The sequence below is a fragment of the Rhipicephalus microplus genome, chromosome 6 (assembly GCF_043290135.1).
Source record: "Rhipicephalus microplus isolate Deutch F79 chromosome 6, USDA_Rmic, whole genome shotgun sequence".
Taxonomy (NCBI): Eukaryota; Metazoa; Arthropoda; class Arachnida; order Ixodida; family Ixodidae; genus Rhipicephalus; species Rhipicephalus microplus.
In genome coordinates this window covers 146,600,340-146,620,342 of record NC_134705.1, presented here as the reverse complement: position 1 = coordinate 146,620,342, position 20,003 = coordinate 146,600,340, and the positions used below count along the sequence as shown (strand labels likewise).

General features: G+C 44.2%; 1 protein-coding gene across 10 annotated transcripts in view; it reads right to left on the bottom strand.

The window, feature by feature from the left end:
• Nucleotides 1-20,003, bottom strand: part of Gnpnat (glucosamine 6-phosphate N-acetyltransferase) — a 72,881-nt gene that overhangs the window by 28,960 nt on the left and 23,918 nt on the right. For 2 of the 10 annotated variants that reach the window (XM_075866825.1, XM_075866827.1), the window contains exons 2-3: nt 8,091-8,248; nt 7,378-7,545 (exon numbers count right to left, since the gene is read on the bottom strand). The exons of 2 other annotated variants lie outside the window; for them this stretch is intronic. In XM_075866825.1, the coding sequence (XP_075722940.1) occupies nt 7,378-7,545; nt 8,091-8,162 (240 nt within the window). In that variant the 5' untranslated portion in view covers nt 8,163-8,248. Of the gene's footprint in view, nt 1-7,373; nt 7,546-8,090; nt 8,249-18,748; nt 18,923-20,003 lie in introns of those variants that run through there. 6 more of the 10 variants (XM_075866830.1, XM_075866829.1, XM_075866828.1 and 3 more) reach the window with 5 other exon arrangements.

The following is a 20,003-nucleotide window of genomic DNA, read 5'->3' as shown; positions in this document are numbered from 1 at the left end:
TTCTGCAAAAGTAACATATGGGCCGGTTGTCAGCAGTGCGCCAAGGATTTTCGGCGTGCTGCTGTGTAGCTGAAAACGGCGCGGTGGACGGTCGCACAGGTTGTGGTGTATACATTGGCAGACGAGATGGAGGCATTGCCACGACAGCCGCATAAGTCAGAGGTGCGGCAACAGGCGTTGGTGGAGAGGCAGGCGTAGGTAATGGCAACGCCTCGGAGACCTGCTCCTGAATAGCCTGTCTGATTGTCGGCATTAGGCGGTTCGTTGGTGCTTCGGTGGTCGGTAGATACGAGAGACACGAAAGCTGTCGTGCGACCTCTTCGCGTACATATTCTTTTATCTGCTCCAGCAGGGATCTGTCACCACCGACGGCCAGGGCAGCGAGAGAGTCTCTGCTGTCGTCGACCTCCGAACTGCTGCACGTTGTTTCCGAATCTCTTCCAAGCTCTGGCACAAGGCCACAAGTTCGGATACGGTACTTGGGCCCTTTGCCAGCAACATTTGATAGGCATCATCGTCTATGCCTTTTAAGATATGCCTGATCTTGTCATGTTCGGTCATCTCAGGGTTAAAGCGCCGGCATAAATCGATTACATTTTCAATATAGCTAGTGAAGTTTTCGCCCTGCCTTTGTGCACGTCCGCGTAGGCGCTGCTCAGCACGCAGCTTGCGCACTGCGGGGTGATCGAACACAGCTGTGAGGGTGGTCTTGAAACCGGCCCAAGTGATAAATTCTGTACGGTGGTTTGTGAACCACAGGCTGGTGACGTCTTTGAGATAAAATGGGACATACTCCAATTTCGAGGGGTCGTCCCACTTGTTGGCGGCGCTCACCTTTTCAAACAGCTGCAACCAGTCCTCCACTTCTTGGTCCTCGGTGCCGCTGAAGAATGGCGGATCTCATTGGCGCAGGGTGGTAGGCACGATGACCAGTTGAGATTGGGCCGTGCTTTGCTGGGTGGTGCCTTGCTCGGTCGTCTGATCAGGCATTGCTGATGCAGTGGGCAGCTTTCAGCTTCGAAGTTCCAGGTTTGCGTACCCAGCACACTTCCACCACTTTGCAAGGAGGTTTAATAGCGACGTCAGGTAATAGGCAGACAGCCGGTACGGAAACAAATGCTACGGCAGTCCAGCGTCTACAGCTCGTGCACCCACTCGCGCTTCGCACTCAGCGATGGTCCCACTAGTCATTGCCTTGCGAATTCCCCACTACAGCACCAACTTCTTAAATCTAATCTGCTCACCTAACGTAACACATTATCTGCTGAAGCGACAAATGTCTCGATTATGATCACTGTACATTACCAGAAACACTCGACCATATACTATGTGCCTGTTCAGCATATGCACAGAAACTTCAACTGATATCGTTGATTGCACGATTTCATAACTGACCATTAGGAATGAGGTTGTGGTAGGTCTTGTCGTAATGTCAGGGGCAGCGATGTGATTGTAGGCATCGTGCACAGGTTAGGAGCCGCCACAGTCCCGCGCTGCCTCCAGTGCCAAAGCGGCCACCGCAGCAAACGCGACAGGTTACGGGAGCAGAGGAAACAAGTGGCGACTGTGCCTTGGAACTTCGCCTGCCGCATTTTTGTTTTCCTTTGCTTTCAAAAGATGTTCAATTGTATTAGCAGCAGTCAGAGAACCGTTGTGTTTGCACATGTGCTTCTTTCTGCTAGGCCTCGTGCACCCACAGACTAACTCAGCAACATAAAAAACAGGAGCTGGGGGAAGATAACAGTGGAGACGACGAGCCCACTGACACAAACTGCACGCATGTTCTATGGGCCGCTTCTCTCACTAAACAGTCATAGTTTATCAACCTCGGGTTAATGCGGCAGCAAACTAAGTGACAGCGTGCAACAGACACCACCGGCAATAGCATTGCCACAGCAGGTCAATTAAAATACGTTTTTAATAAAGTGTCCATAGCATTGCATTCACTGCGCTGACTTGAACCAGTGTATCTGAGCTTGTCATTGTGGCACGTGTTTTGCCAGACACGGCATTCCAAAATGTGCTATTGTTTTTATAATGCCACGGCCAGAAAGTTTGAAAAGCCCCGGTCTAGACAATAGGCCTTTGCTTTCAGATGTGCATTTCGTGCCTTACTGAGACTGGTACATTTTTTTGGGGGGGAAGTGACGCATTTTATGAGCGAGATTGATTCGGTAGCTTCTGCTCTTCAGTGCGTGTGCACCTCCTCTCTCACGCACTCTCCTCGTTTACCCAGGGGTTTGGTCGCCTTCTCTCCTCTGCCCGTGCTGCAGCCTGTATATTCACTCCCTTTTCACCCTCCTCGATTGCATATAAGCGTGTGTGCATGTTCATCGCCGGCACGCTGAGTGAACGTAAACGGAAACTTATGCGCGCCCTTAATGCCTCTCATCCCCTTGTGGTTCCCTTTAGGAAAAGACAGAGTAACTTTTTTTATCTTTTTGGCATAAAGAGTAACTGCATGCCCAGAGGAGAAGCACTCCTTACCGTAGTACAGAGCCAATTTCTAGAGCTGCATTCGAGTGCTTCCGTGAGACAGTTGCTCAGTTTGGCCTCGTCACTAGTCCTGAACAACAGTGCCCGGCTTGTTATTTAGATCGTGTACTAACTGCTCTTTTTCAATAATATTGTTGACCTTTAAACAGGCCAAGACGGTGCATCTGCTGGTGAGCATTATTCTTCATGCATACTGCTAGGTTTTTGAACCATGCACGTGTGCACCCGACGAAGAGAATGATCTCTCACTGCTCGCTCTCCGAGCTGAACGGGTGAGCTGTGTGGCCACTGTTTTAAATATACCCTGTTAATAGTCTACGGTGCAAGAGACTCATCATTCACGTAACAATATAAAAATACCCTGTTCATTTTCAGGCAACACGACTGCAAGGTGATCCTCCTAGAAATAATGTGTCCCTGCTCTAGGAGGTGACAGAAGCTGATCAAAAAGCCAATACAGTGCTACTTGCAAGGAGGAGGCACTGTGAAATTAAGAACACATGAGTGCTGCACCAAAGTTCAAATATGCTTGCATGCGCCGAGAATCGAGATATGCCAGTTCTACCTTTATTCTGACGTGAACCCCCAGTTTTGCAAAAAACTACGACTTTTTGTTTCCATACTACCAAAGACCAAGTTTTATTTTGACCCTTTTTTTAGAGCTTGGGCAGAGTGCACGAACAGAGTGCACGAAGGCATGTTAGAACAAATGTGCAAAAACAATGTTTATTACGACTTATCAAGCAACATTACTTTCAATTTAATAGATATTTTCAATCACAAACTGCGATGTGAAAAGCAAACTAGTCCGGAAGTGGGTCATAACAGTATTTATTTTTATGTACAGAGCTTGTTTGATTTCAGACGATGTTTCAAATCATTTGTTGTTGCAATAACACATCTTTTTCACAAAAGTCCGCATTGTCATTTCAAGGCTCTCTTTGTAAAAATGTGACTTTTCAAATTCATTATCCGAGACAACACGTGAAGAATTTGATCAGCATAGGTCATACGACATTTTATGACTGATCATGTAAAAAACTTCCAAGCCTCTCAAAAAACAATGCTGTATTGATTCTGACAGAAACTGTTTCAAACGTAACATCAAATTCCACCTCTATGAATTGAGGGCTAATAGCAAAACAGATCACAACCAAAGTTGCTTTCTTGTCTCCAACACTATAATTGATGACAACTTGAGAATAAGTACGCAATCCGCCCCCAGTACTGCGGCGTGCCTGTCATTCACCTGTGCAACAGAGCAATAAATGCGAATTTCCGTTCTAATCACGAGCACTTTTTGGCTGACAATGCAAAACTAAACATATTATAAATTAAAGGTTTGTCGTTTCTTGTAAAAGATATTACATTTCGCTGAGCAGTGAAATCGGAATCTTTGATGAAATTTGGCAAGAAGTAAAATTTTCCGACCGAGAACTATCGAAATGAACATGTGCCTGTACGGCCAAGTCACATTCCTGAAATTGGTAAAAGATCCTGACGTCACGTAAATAAAAAATTGCAGTTAGTGCGACTTTATGAAAATTCTGCCTAGGTGAGAGGGTGACAGCCATGGGGAGAACTTTATTCTTAGGCTGTAACCGACTATAGTTCAGATGGCTGGGAACCCTTTGTCTGCTAACACAAGATCTCCAGGTTCAAGCATAGATAAATAAGTCCAATCGCACAGTTATTGTGTCGGTTGTTCTGCCTCTGAAGCTTTTTTAGAGAAATGTTGGGTCCGTTTGATTCGCGTGTACCATGAGAACCAGTTCATAAGGTGCTGCATCCTACACATTGATTCAGCGCCTTCTGCACACCACTGTTCATTTCAAAAAGTGTGCGAAAGGTGCAGCCTTGGTTCAAGTTTTATCCCGCATTTTCCAGCACTTTTGTTGGTGGTAGTGCCAGTACGGTGCTGACGTGGTTCAGCGCTTCGGAAGCAGACAGGTGCCGCAGCTGTGGCATCGAAAATGGTGGTGAGAATGAACCTTTGCTCCTTAGCAAAAAGCTAGTCTTGATCCATCCTTGCTCATGACTATCTGGCCAAGAAATGACTTCACTTATGCTACTTAAAAAGTTCAATAAGTACTGAGTGCATTTGTGGACTGACGACTTGGTTATATCAAATCTGTTCGCAAGGGAGTGCGTACTCGACTGGCTACCAAGGTAGCTCAGCTCTACCAAGCAAGTCTCGTCTGCACTTAGCCGTGGGCGACGACCAGCAGAATATGGGAAAAAAGCGGACGTCTGGTAGCAGGCAACGAGATTCCTGAATGCCTCGCGTGACAGCCAAAACATCCTTTTAAAGTTGAAACCAAAACACCGGCCAACAACGTCCTCACAATGCCTTGGCATGCGATTTTCGTCTGATCTTGCTCATTTTATAGCTACTCAAGCTATTAAGTCGTAGTACTCTTCATCCCTGTCAGAATCCATCAGCTCCACGGTGTTACGCTTGGGAGTCCAGACGGAACGTCACTGCCTCTGCAAAGACAATCTCTGCAAAGGCCAGCGAGCGAGCCCGCCTGACGCCATCACCTCAACGACGTCATCTAACCCGGCGGCGCCGGTCTGTCTTAGGCAACACACGGCTAGCTCTCTCAACCCACAGGCCCGATAGCAGCCCGATGATGCAATCGGCGCCATCCAGTCTGGCGAGTCTTGCGCAAAGCATGGCAACATCACTTGTTCACGGGTGCCACCCAGTGGCGGTTTCGATTGGACGTTGCTGATGTAAAGATTCACCCAGGGCTTATAAAAAAAGCCAAGCAGCACGTCGCCAAGCAACTGACCTAGCGTCAGAGAGAAGACGACAGCATTAGAGCGTCCGAAGACATCTCGGCTCTTCGAGTCCCTAAGCTGTCGGCCCCAGTGCCGAATATGTAACGCCTCTATTTCTATGCTGTACATAAACCTTGCCTTAACTCACCGTCGTCTTGTCCGCTCGTCTATCAGCTTTGCGCAGAAGCAGCCGCGAGCTGAGAAACACATTACCGAACAACCTTGGCGGCCTATGACCTCGGTGCACTACGCAACAGAGTCGGCAGCGGTGCGAGTCGGAACAACGGAGACTTGCAAGACAGTTGAAAGCAAGACTGACTTCACTTTCGCACAGAAAAGTGGCAGGTAGGAAAATGTGAATTCACGCATGAAACAAGCAAGAAGGAAGGCACACGTTGCATGCTCGACGCACCCGAGCGCTTGCTTGGAACACAGCAGAAGACTTCGCACAACAACTGCACATCGCATTCGATTCTGCATGGCACTGCTATCCGGTTGTGTCAGGACTGCTGAGCTAGCAACGCACCGGTAATGAACCTCTCCGGCACCTAACAACTGCACATTGGCATTCAATTCTGCGTGGCACTGATATTCGCTTGTGTCGATACTGCTGAACTAGCAATGGACCGGTCATGAACCTCTCCGGCACCTCCATGAACTCGTTCAGAGTGGTGCAGGTGAATCGAACGGAGCTGTTATAAGACCGTTTGGCACAATGCCAATGAGCCATTCTACAGTGTGTCGGCCTTTGTACCGCGAGTACCCCAAGTTCTGATTTTCCACTCTCGTGGTACTACTGTTTTCAACTTCATGCAGTCAATAATAACTCAACAGTTGGCTTAATAAAACATTTGTGGGGCAACTGAAACAGGCAAATAAAAAATGAGGAGACAGGATAGGACACCAGTGTAGCAACTAGTTTTTTATTGAAAATCTGCCTTGCATATCCTCCTTGACCACGTGACAATTTCAGTGCATTAACGAGTTTGAGTACACCACTTCTTTCTCTGATAATGCTAACAATGGTGAGCTGGCACATTTCTCCCCATCGATGATTATGATCTTTGCTTCGATGATTTTGCAAGTGCACTTATCTTTCTGGAGAATGATTAGGATGCATCTTGAAGACATAAGCAAACTACTGCCATCATTGAATGCATAGACACACTGCAATGACAACAATTAGGGTGACGTTCTTAAAAACTAGGTGGCGAATTGGCTGAAACCAGCTCCCCATGATGGGCGGAGACACCATTTTTTAGTGTAGCTTTATTGTAAACTAGTAGTCTTTGAAAATCCGAGAAGCTGTTCAGTGCACATTGAAGAAAACCCCTAAAATGGACAGCGGCAGCCCATGCTTCAGTTTGATCAGGAAAAATAACTTATCTGTAATTGAGAGCTCACCCAGTTCTTTTAGGAGTGGTTGAAAACATACTTAACAGGCCCCTAAACTGCACAGAGTTCAAAGGCAAGACAGTAGCCACTAATTTCTTAATAAAACACGTGGGAAGTCAGCACTAGGCATTGAGCCAGACAGGATTTCCTGCTTTACAACTGCCCATTTACATCTCTGCTTGGGAAGTCGCAAACGCAGAAAACGAAGCGAAATCGGTTTATCACAAAGTGGACAAGCGAGACAAGGCATAGTGGGCATAGGAATGCTCGGCAAGGCAGGGTACTCGACAATTCACAACATATATCTCATATATGAGCCAATAGAGAGCTTATTTCATCCTGACGTCACGTTAACAGACCACTGGTATCATGAATTGTGCTACAAAAACGGGTAACATAGAGAGATGACAACAACAACACAACATGTTCTTTCTTCACATTTTGAGAGGTTGCTTAGGGCCCCTACGCAACCCCTCAAAATGGGAGAAAGAGCTTAAAAAGTAAAGCAAAAAATTAACTAAGGTCAGTTCATGAAATGCATTCTCACTGCCTAATAATAATATTTGTTAGAGTTTTTAATATCCCAAAATCACCATATGTTCCTGAGAAATGTCTAAGCGGATGGGTCCTAAAGTTTGAGCTATCTGCATTCTTTTTGTTTTGAACAGATTCATATCCTGCGAATATCTGCTGCTTACACACTGGCTCTCTGCCCTTGTCCAGCATGGCGGGACGCGATGAGCTGTGCAAGCCAGTGGTGTGAAGTGCTCTGTGCTTGACGAATGATGATGCATGTACATTCGAAGTTTCCGACACAAAAGTGAAATCTGCAGTGTAGAACACATCAAGGGTGTCTGTCATTGTTGATACCTGAAACAAATTAAGAAGCATGCTAAACATAAAGGAAAGCCTATGCAGTTTTAATGCATGTCTGAATGGACATGAAACAAAGCTTATGTACTGCGTGTAGCGAGGTGCTGAATATCTTAACGCAATAGAACATAATGAGCAGCTGTTTCCTCTACGTTATCATTCTAAATAATGATGGCCTTTGCTGCACTGCATATTTGTCTCATTTTTTTGCATATACTTCCCTTATTACACACCTGCCTGCGCACAAGTGTAGAGCAAGTGTAGAGCAAGAAAAAATAAATAAGGCTGTATTGTATTTATGGAAGTCAAGTATTGCGTTTATTGAATATAATGAAGGGCATACTCCCACATGTCGCATGTACCGGGCAGCTGTCATAAATAGCAGTGCTAATACATGTTTTTTTTTTCTTCAAACACTTAATTTTTTTAAATACCAGAGACAGTGTCGTACCACTATATGTTTTACATGTGTTAATTGAAAAGGTGACCCTTCCTGTTCTTGCAGAATACGTACTTATATAACACCATGAAGTTATGCTTACATCAATGCCTCGGGGCTCTTCTTTGGTAAAACGGGCCTCACTATTCCAGTGCACATCACCTCTCGCAGTCATGAAAATCAGCTGACTGTGGCGCCACCTCTTCCTGTTGATTAACTTCCCTTTCCATTTCTGCCTTCCACCACATTCGTCTTCTCCTCCTTGCGCAAAAATCGATACAAGAATAATGAGCTGAAATCACAAAACTGCTGCCATCATCTCTCACTTGCATTGCTTTCGCATTTACACCAGGGCACACCTGCTATCCTTGCTGCCATATTCATACATTCAAACCTTCACAGCAGCGCCGTAATAGGTGGACAGAAAAAACCTGACTCTAGTAAAGAATTCTTGGTTGGCTACTGCGCGTGTTTGCATCGACTTCCAATTCGAGTTACCTATGACAGGTCTTTTACGGTGTACCACCTGCCCGTCGCAGTGATGTTTTTCTTGCAAATTACTGCATAACATCTACAAAAGCCACTCTGCTTAGTTGAAAGAAAATTGCGATTGCCACTGAATAGCCATAAAAGGTGGCAATAGTTATTTCTTCATTAAAGTGGTGTGAAACTTGCACATTCATGTTTTTCCACGGCGAAGAATGTCTTTGAGCATGTTCTGGGCTACATAAAGATTCCTTACACCTCGTGGTGTAGTGAAATATATGTTCAATGTAAAACTGGCATCTTTTTTCGAAGTTTCGTACTAGTAAAGTTATTTACTTTAACTCTGTTACAAGGATTCTACGTCGAGTTCGATATGCTTAATGGAGATAGTAAAATAGTTTCTACTGTAAAAGTCATGAACTCTCACAGCTTTCTGATTTTTACTGTATGATTCTGAATCTTTATTCACCTGAAAGTCCATTCTCTTGTGCACTCGAGTTTCTGTTTAAAGCATGCGCAATGCTGCACACTTCACACAATTTTTTACACAAGTTTAACTATAGGGCATAAGCAGCTCACACTTGCAAGTATTATAAATGCTAAAAACACCATATTACGCTGCTTGAAAACAGACAATGTTCTTTTTACAGCCTAGCCAATATATTACTTTTTTGTATACTCTTTTTTGTGTATTCTTTTTGTACATCTTATTATGAAATAATAAAACTTCATTTGATTTGATTTGATTGGATTCGATTACTAACCAGGGGGAGGGGGTGCAATTTGATGATTGATTTGATTGATTGATTTGTGGGGTTTAACGTCCCGAAACCACCATATGATTATGAGAGACGCCATAGAGGAGGGCTCCGGAAATTTCGATCACCTGGGGTTCTTTAACGTGCGCAGAGGGGGTGGGGGGTGCATTTTGTTCTATTGGCTGGCACTTTCCGCACTCAGCAGTTTCAATGCAGCATATATAATGCAAGTAGTATACTGAATCGGCGCACTCGATGGTAGGACACTGTGCTGTTGTCAGCTGCTTGAACTCCTTAAACAAGCTGGGAACATAAGTTCACTTTTGGCAACATATGTGGTCATATGTGTATGGGTGTATGGTTCTGAGATAGCCGTCATTCGTGCTTCAAAATATATAATTCAACTTTATGGGCGACATATTATTTTGTGTTTTCAAGCATAGGCTGTTCAACTCGAGACCCACTCGTCCCGATACCCCGTGTTTCACCTAGGCAGGCTGTTTATTTCTACTTCCCGCTTCATTCAGTGAAATGCTAAATATTTTCTATGAATTCACGAATGCGTGCAAGAGCACAATCGCTGCACAACCGTTAACAGTCGTGTGACAGAATCCACGCGTTTCTCCCCAGTCACACGGAACAGCACACAACTTCGAAGTGAAAGTACTGTAGTAGACGACAAACATGTCTTGCTATCATCGTTTTCTAATATTTTAACTAGACGGGGTTCTGGCGCTACAATCTTTCAAGAACCATGGGAATTATGGGTATGACATGGATTCGCACATTCTTCGTGCATGTGGGCGGCAATCACACCTGTGGCAGCAATTATTGCTGCTTTGGTTTTGTTTTGGATGAAAAAACAAACGTTTTGAATTTCGTGAACCGATTTCAAGTGATGATCATAAAAGGTGAAGGTGATGAATCGTAACCGCTGAACATTTGCTGATTGTTGTTTCGTAACAAAGTAGCTTCAAGACACAGGAAGCCAGAAGGAACGTAAAGTATGAATACCAGGCGAATCCATGTACTATCCATAATTCCTATGCTCGCTGAATTACAGTGGGCAATAATTCCTATGCTCGCTGAAGTACAGTGGCCACCAGAGGCCACTGTAGCTAAAGCGATATGCGTTGGAGTTTCCATAGAGTTTCCTAAAATTAACTAGGGGGGGACTCTGTCGCTGTGATCGTTCAGTGACCATGGGAATGATGGGTAGTACACAAATTTGCCTAGTATACGTAATTGCGGGCGACGAATCGTACTTGCGGCTTCGTTTATTGCTGTGTTTCGGTTTTGTTTTGAAAGAAAGATTCAACTCTTTTAAACTTCGTGACCTGATTTGGAAAGGTAAGCCTAAAAGAATGAAGTGGTGAAGCGCAATCGCTCAACATTTGCAGATTTTTGTTTCATGAAAATACACTTCCAAGCCACATGAACACACACGGAGCCAAAAGCAGGCCAGAAGTATGAAGATTTGACAAATGTGTGTACTACCCATCATTAATTCCCATGCTCGCTGAAGCGTTGTGCGTTGCAGCTCCCACAGACACTAACGCCAAAGTTCCCTCTAGTGTATATTGGGAAACTCTATGGCGGCTTCTATATGAATGGATGGATATGGCTGTACCCTTTAGATCGGGCGGTGGCTAGCACCACCAAGCCGTAATACTTAATGAGCCAAAAACTATATATATTTTTTTTTTCCTTAAATAGCGAGGTTGAGGATTCGTACTTTGCAGCGAAGAGTCCAATTTTCACTCGTGCCTTGACTTTAGCCACCAATCAGATAACCTCCTTCTAGTTAATTCTACCTGCTTAAAATCTATTTTGCCCTCACTGTCCCTAAACCCCAGTGCTTTGAAAAACTCTGCGCCACCAACCTGAACTACAGGGTGAAACCCTTTACAGAACATTATCAAGTGTTCGGCAGTTTCTTCTTCCTCTCCACACGCACTGCATACCGTGTCTATCCCTTCGTATTTGGCCCGATATGTTTTTGTTCGCAATACTCCCGTCCTGGCCTCAAACAGTAGAGAACTACCCCGAGTATTATCATAGATCCTTTCCTTGGCTATTTCCTGCTTAAAAGTTAAATAGATCTCTAGTGCGGACTTCTTAATCATGCCAATTCTCCACATATCGGTCTCAGCTTCCTTCACCTTCTTCTTAACCGATAATTCTTTTTGGTTTGGCCCCCTGCTGTTTTCCAAGTATTTACCAGTCAATTTTCTGGTTCGCTTCCGCCATTTTGTATCGACATTCTTCATGTACAAGTAGCTGAATACCTTCCTAGCCCAATGATCCTCCCCCATTTCTCTCAATCGCTTCTCAAATTTTATCTTGCTGCTAGCTTCCCTGCCTTCAAGTGATGTCCATCCCATATCACCTTGTACTCCCTGATTTGGTGTATTCACGTGAGCTCCTAAGGCAAGCCTACCTCAGGACAGTGCGATACCTGATACTGAGGTCTTCCCACATGGCTTCACTGCTTATAGGAAAGATAGAAATCGCCATGGTGGGGGCGTATTTATTCTTGTAGCAAACGAGTGGACTAGCGAGGTAGTTTCTTTCCACAATTCTGCCGAGGCAGTTTGGTGCCGTGTTTTTTTACAAAAGGGAAATACTTTCGTGTTTGGTTGTTTTTATCGACCACCAGACAGTGGCGATACTCCTATGACACTGCTTTCTGAAATGGTACAGTTAATTCCAGGCAGTGTACTCCTGAGTGGCGATTTCAATCTACCGGATTTTGACTGGATAACCAGTGGTACACAAAACAGGTCGTCAGTGTATACTTTGTTCGGCGAATTCTTGAGAGTGTTTGGTTTTTGTAAATATGTGAATGTTCCAACGAGACATGATGTCATTCTGGATTTAATATTATGTAATGACCCAAATATTGTTTCCACTGTGTCGGTGATTCTTGCTATAAGTGACCATAAGGCCATTGTGGCACATTTAAAGATAGAATACTGCCAGGTAGCACAGGCAATACCCCGTCAAATTTTCCTGTATGAACAAGCTGACTACGATTCTGTTTCTGCAGAATTAGAGTCATATTACCCAACATTCTTGCTTTTGGCAGAAAGTCGTTGCTCTTTAGCTCTGTGGTCTTATTTTCGTGATAAGCTACTTCACACAGTTGAAGCTCATGTACCAAACAGAATTCTAAAGAAGAGAACAAAACAAAAGCCTTGGTTTAATAAAGACATTCGCAGGTTAATTAAGAAAGCACGAAGTTCATACAGAAAATTTCGCGATAGGAGTACCACGTCTAATGAACAAAAGCTTAGGCATGCAAACATGACACTGAAATCGGCAATAAAAACAAGAAAGGATACTTTTTTTGCTCAATTAAGTGATAGGTTAAAGCAAAACCCAAAAGAGTTCTGAAAGTATGGTAAACAAACTAGAAAAGACGATATAAGTATTCCTGCTCTGACCGTGGAGGGTGATACTTGGTGCACCGATGAAGAAAAAGCTGAAGCTTTTAACAACTACCTCCAATCAGTTTTTACTCAAAGCACACCTGGCGATGTGGGGGCACTTCCAGTCACGTGGCCTTCCATGAAAGACGTGGAGGTTGACATTACTGGTGTTGATTGCTTGTTACGGCAGATAGATACAACTAAAGCAGTTGGACCAGATGGTTTATCACCATTTGTTCTTAAAAACTGTCACAGCGTTATTGCAAAGTATTTATGAGTTATATATGAAATTACACTAAATACTGGAGTTGTCCCACATGACTGGAAAGTTGCAAATGTTATCCCGGTTCATAAATCAGGTGATAAAAAGCTTGTCGAAAACTACAGACCCATTTCGCTAACAGCAATTTCCTGTAAGTTATTTGAGCACATCATATACAGTGAAACAGTTAAACACCTAGAATCAATCAACTTCCTCACTCCATCTCAGCATGGTTTCAGAAATAGACGCTCATGCGTAACTCAACTAGTCGAATTTCAGCATTACATCGCACAATTTATAGACAGTGGCACTCATGCAGTGTTCCTTGACTTCCGGAAAGCCTGCGACACCGTCCCACACAATCTGTTCGAATTTGCAATGTTCTCTGCAAACACAAACCTTAAAGTTATCAATTGGGTAAATAACTATCTAAACGATCGACAGCAGCACGTAGTGCTTAACGAATCAAAATCATCTCCGGTAACCGTTACATCCGGTGTACCACAGGGGAGCGTATTATGACCTTTGCTTTTCCTGATTTACATTAATAGCATAGTCGATGGTATTACCTCTCACATCAAGTTATTCGCAGATGATTGTGTAGTGTTTAGAGTGATTAAATCGCACAAGGATGCTGAAATTCTGCAGCATGAGCTGTACCGAATATCAACATGGTGCCAAAAATGGAAAATGAGTCTAAACGTCCGTAAATGTTGCTGCGTATCATTCACCAACCGGATTAGTAAACTAGACACAACATACGAAATAAATAATTCAATAATTAGCAATGAATCCTATTGTAAGTACCTGGGCGTCTATTTTTCCGACAATTTCAAGTGGAATAAACACATTGACACAACTGTGACCAAGGCAAGCCGGATGCTATACTTCATACACAGAAATTTTAGGCGAGCTTCACAGACCGTGAAACAAACCATTTATCTGACGTATGTAAGACCTATTCTAGAGTATGCTTGCGTAATCTGGGATCCCCATCAGCAATACTTGATTGGCGCATTGAAAAAAGTTCAAAACCAAGCAGCCAGATTAGTTAGCAACAACTATAATTCCTTTGCAAGCGTCATAGAAATGAAACGAGCATTGAAATGGGAGACACTGGTGGTAAGGAGGCAGAAACTCAGGCTTAAATTTTTTCATTGTATATATTATAATGAAAATGCCATTAACCCTCTTGATTATCTGTTCACACCAACCTATGTCTCTAATCGTCGAGACCATTCACAAAAAATATTAGAATACCGTAACAAAACCCACGCTTTCGGTAGTTCTTTTTTCGTAAGAACAATACAGGAATGGAATCGTCTACCGGATGATCTCGTCAATGAAACTGGTAATGAATCCTTTTTTTCTTCATTGTAACAACTTCTACAATATCACTACCACTAAGAATGGTTAGCTGTCTTGAAGCGTGTGGGTGTTTACAAATGCATGACTGCGACGTTGTTTTCACTAACCAATATTTGAGTGTTTTTTTTTCTTCTCTTAAAATATTTTGAGTGCTGTTTTATTTGTTGAATCTATTGTTTCGATAGAAAACTATGTAGTCAAATTATTATGTGTACCTCCCCTACGTAATGCCTCACAGCGATGTAGGTGAAATGTAAATAAATAAATAACTAAATAAATACCTATTCCACGTTGCTTAATTTCTAATCTTGCTTGACCTTCTGATCTCATGCACAAGACCGCATTGCCGAAAGTCAGACCAGGAACCATGAGCCCTTTCCATATTCGTCTCACAACATCATACCTATTTTAATTCCACAGTGCCTTATTTTTCATCACCTTTGCATTCCTGTTACCTTTAGTGGTTAAGTATATTTCGTGTTCCCTTAGGTACTCGGTCCCATTGCGTATCCATACACCCAGATATTTGTATTTATCTGTTATCTACAGCGTGACCTCCAGTATCCTAAGCTAACTATACCTTCATTAAAAATCATTACTGCTGATTTCTTCTTACTGAATCTGAAATCTAACCTATCTCCTTCATTACCGAGATGTCCATCAATCAAATATTCCTTGTTGTCGGCCATTGGCACTATATCATCTGCGTACATCAATGCTGGTAGTGCCTGTTCAATGAGTTTTCCTTGTTTGACGAAAGAGAGGTTGAAGCCCAGTCCACTTCCCTCTAATTTGGCCTCTAATCCTTGTAGGTACATCATGAATAACAAGGATGACGGAGAAACACCCCTGCCTAAGCCCCCGTTTCACCTCTGTGGGCTTAGATACCTGTTTTTCCCACTTCATAACTACATTGTTACTTTTATAGATCTCCTTTAAAAAAATTAGTGACTACATCTTCCCCGTCTAGTGTGCCCAGTATTCCCCACAATTCCCCTTGAACCACGCTATCGTACGCTCCCTTGATATCCAAAAATGCTAGCCATAGGGGCCCGTCTTCCTTTTCTGCTATTTCGATGCACTGCGTCAGCGAGAACAGATTGTGTTCCAACCTCCTGTGTTTCGGAAACCATTCTGCAGTTCCCCAAGCACCCCCTCATCCTCTATCCATGCCTGCAGTCTTTCCTTTATAATCTCCATCGCCAGCCTGTAGACCACTGATGTCACTGTTATAGGACGGTATTTGTTTATGTCAGCTTTGTCCCGCTTTCCTTTAGAGATCATGCTCATCCTGCTAAGTTCCCATCCATCGGGAACTTCTCCATCGACTATTATTTTGCTCACTGCCTCTTTCAAAGCCTGCTTAGACTTCGAACCTAATGCCTTTATTAGCGTAATTGGAATGCCATCTGGGCCTGTTGATGTACTACTAGGAATCCTTTTCTCAGCCCTTTCCCACTCTTGTTTTGAAAATGGAGCCACTGCGCCACTTGATTCATCCTTGTCTTTTATGGTGCATAAAGCACTTCTGTGTTGAAATTTTTCTGTCACCCTTGTTCTTATATATTCAATAGCTTCGTCCACGTCTAGCCTAGCACCTTGAGCTGTAGTTATAAACCTCTGCTCTAGGCTCGTCTCATTTCTTAGGGAGTTTAGATGGTTCCGAAATTTCACAGCTGTCTTTCTATCTTTTTTATGTACTTCTGCCAGCCACTGGGCTCCCTTTCTTCTAATCTTTTCATTGATCAGAAGGGATGCATCCCTTCTACAGTTTAGAAAGGTTCCCATTTTCTTTCAACATCATCTGTCGGTTCACCCCGCTGCTTAGCATGACTGTGTTCCCTAGAGGCTTGCTGACGTGTTGCTATGGCTCTCTTTTTACCTTCCTCATCCCACCAACTTTTGTGTTTGTGTCTTCTTTTCCGGGGTGACTTATCACGTGCCTTAGCAAGCTCTAGCTCAAACAGTCTAATTAGATTCGTGTATGTCCACACTGTTTTATTATCCTCAGTGATTACTTTCTCAATTTGTTTAGTGGCTATTTCAATTTGCCTTTCTGAATAAAAATTTTCCTGTAGTTGCTCATCTTGTCTCCTTCCCACTTTCACTGCTCTTCCAAAACTTAGCTTGATATGTTTTTGATCACTACCCAGACTTCTGGAGCCACCTTCATCTATGTGCGTTTTCCTGAGCTTATCATACATCCTATGTGACATCAGTGCGTAATCTATCATCGACTGCAGCCTTCCTACCTCCTATGTTATTTGCCCTTCACACTTCCCAGTACTGTTGCAAATGATCAAATCCAGCCTTTCACACATATCCATGATGATTTTGCCTGTCGAGTCGGTATACCCATTTATATTTTCTATGTACGCATTCATATCTCCTAGTATAATTATCTTGCACTCTCCTCCTAATTCCTGAATGTCCTTTGATATACACTCTACCATTGCCTGGTCTTCCTCTCTGGCCTTTGCTCCCGTCCACAAGTACACGAAACCAAGGAGTGTCATTTGCCCTGCCACTTTTCCTTTTAGCCGTAAATGTTCCTTGCACTCCTGCTTGACCCTTTGCCAGTCTGTACTTTTATAAATGAATGCCCCAATACCACCCCCCTTTCTGCTGCCTTGTGTTCTATTACAATATTCCCACACGTAGTCCGCAGTGTTAGGAGGTTCTTCCATGTCCCTGAGATGTGCTTCTACAAAACCGTATACCATTGGCCTCTCCTCCCTTAGCTGTTCTTCTATCTCTTCCCACTTCAGCTTGTTCCTACCGCCATGTATGTTAATTTACCCTATGTCTGAAATGGCTCGGCGCTCGTGGCTTCGTTTATTTCTGCCCTGGACTCTACCTATCTTAGATACTGGTGCCACTTTGGAATCGTATCTGTCCATACCACCTGTCGAAGAGTCTCGCTGGTTGTCTTCCTCTTTACTAGCTATCCTGCACCCCAAAGGGCCCGCTTGACCCCCAAAAAAGCTACTGCGCGTCCTGCAAGTCGCCAACCCACCTCATGACCTAGCCGCCCATCGAAGTGAATTCTGTCTTGTTGAAAACCATCCCACCTATGCACCTCTCTGTTTATTTCCACCACCTCAGCCTTTCTCTCGAGTCATCCGCCGTATCTCTTGGTTTGCGTTGATAACCGCTCTTTGCAGGTTGCTATCCCGCACTGGCACCTCCGGTGTTGTGCATATCGCTACCTGTACTTCAGGAGAAGTGGCGCGCATGTCATCGACGCCTTTGGCCAGTGTAGTTGCTAGTCCTGCTGTATCTTCATTTAAGACATTGTTTAAACCGCCTAAAATTATCACGAGGTTTCGTCTATCAGCTGTAGTTTTGAGTTTTGCGCTCGCTTGCCTCATGACTGCTTCCAGCTTGTGTCCTAAGAACGCCCCTACTGCAACCCTCTTGTCACCTCTTACCCTCTTTTTGACAACTTCTGTGCATCGATTTAAATTCGAGTCCCCGGCATTTATCACATGCTGTGACTTTTCAGCTGGAGCGTCCTGCACCTGGGGGTTACTTGCACCTGTAACGCCGGCTGCTTTGTCCCCTCCCAGCCCCACCACTACTTCGCTGAAGCTGGGCCTTGCGACAAATGAACCGGCTGAACCTGTTTTTTCCAAACTTGCTTGCTCTTTCTTCTCCGCAGTTCTGGTTGCCGGTTCCCTACTGTTCTCTCCGTAGGCCGCTCCTCTGTTTATCTTGGCTTGCGCTTTCTCGGCGGACTTCAGCTTTTCTCCCATAGCCCTCGTTTTCTCTTGCTCTGTCGCCAACGCAGTCTCGAGCTCGATGATTCTCATCAGCATGTCACTCTGGGTAACCATCATTTTCTCCATTTTTTCCTCGACCTCACATTGCCTACACTTCGCGTCACCCTCTTCTCCTTCCGCTTCTACACTTGGGTCCACTTTAAAACCAACCCCACATCCTGAACACTTCAAAGTCTTTTTAACCATGTCTTTCCGACACCAATTGTTCTATGACTTGTCTCACTCGATAATTACAAAACTCGAGCCCTGCCCTACGCAAAAAAGAGAAAGTCTAAGCTCTACTACAAAAAATTGCGTGTTCAATGTAGGTGCACCTCCCCCACGGGGTGGCAAAAGAAAAAGAAAAACAAAAATCAAACACACACACACAAACTAATAAATACCTAGTGACTGACCCCCGAAAAAGCCGTACAATAAAATAAGTGCTACAGGGATTCTAACTGTTGCCATATAATTATAAAGACAAGCTCAAAACATGCAAAACAACTTATCTGCGCAGTCGATCGGGAGCGCTAAAAAAACACGTCCATCCACCGTGACAGTCCGAACCAAACCACTAGCGCCAGAGTTCCCTCTAGTGTCTATTTGGAAAACCCTACGCTTGCTATATCCACATTTTTCCCCCTGAACTGACAGCAAACAGAAAACAGAAAAAAACACAGACAGTTGCTTACCTAGCATAGCGATCACACGAGCGAGATGCCTGTGTGAATCTGTAGCACCCAGGAAATATCGATGGATTGTAGGCTGGGTGCGCTTCTTCATTCGACTTTGCATTTCTTAGGAAGTGCCAGCTGCATATTCTGGTGTACGGCCCGGGTGTCCAGTTAGACCCATCTTTGCTGTAGTACAATTTAGCGTTTATAAATGCTCGCTCGAAAAAAAAATGGATGCAAAAAAAAAACGCGATCTATTCACAAAACTTACTTTTGTCGTCGAAAGAGTGCGATCCACCATTCACGCCGACTCGGTTCATAGTCTCTAGTTGGAAATCAGTAAAATCGTTCGTGTATGTGTTACTGCACCCAACAACGCAGCAGATATTCCTGGATATGGTGGCTATCCTGGCGGTCGGCATTGCCACGAAGAGAGACAGCCACACAAAACGAAGTGTCCGTCGCACTGTCACAGCAGGACCGTGCAGCGAGCAGAGTGCTTAGGCTATGCAATTTTTATCGCACACCACTTGCGACAACGGCGCCACTCACGGCTGGTTGTCGCGCTGACAACGCGGATGGACCGTCGCCCTAACCACTGGCCAAGCGCAAAAATCATTGGCATCCAAAAAAGTCCTCTAGCACGATTGCAAACCATCGCTACAGTGTACTAGAACACTTCTAGTACACTCTACCATTGCACCCAGACCGTAACCCCAGCACAGTGGCACAGTACGCCCACAGATACCATTTGGTACGCCTGTGTGAGCGAGAGGGTGAGAGGATCCCGTCGGTCTTCGCTTGTTGCCGCTCGAGGCGCCTTAATCCACGGAGGAGTTATGTTGCCTGAATGGGTTTCCCGACCGTTCAGGCACCTTACGGCGGAGTTATGTCTGCGCGTAGCCGTCCTACAAGCCACTGAACTGTACATTGTCATAGCTGCACTGGATTTACACCTATAGATTTGCCCCAGTGTTCAGTTCCCATCGTCATTCATACCTCTTTTGCTCCCTTTTCTATGCATTTCCCGGCCAGAGCAGCTGAGACCGGCCTCATCTGCATGTCATTCTGATCTAACCCCCCCCCCCCTCTCTCTCAGTCTGCTACATCTTCACGACCAGCAGTTATCTTGCCGACGTTCCAAATTTCTATAGCTATCCCGCCCATTTCTTTCTGATTGCGACAATGTCTAATTGTTAATACTCATTTGTTCCCTGTTCCACAGCGCTCTGTTTATATAGCTTCCTATAATTCACTAAATATGGTAAACACA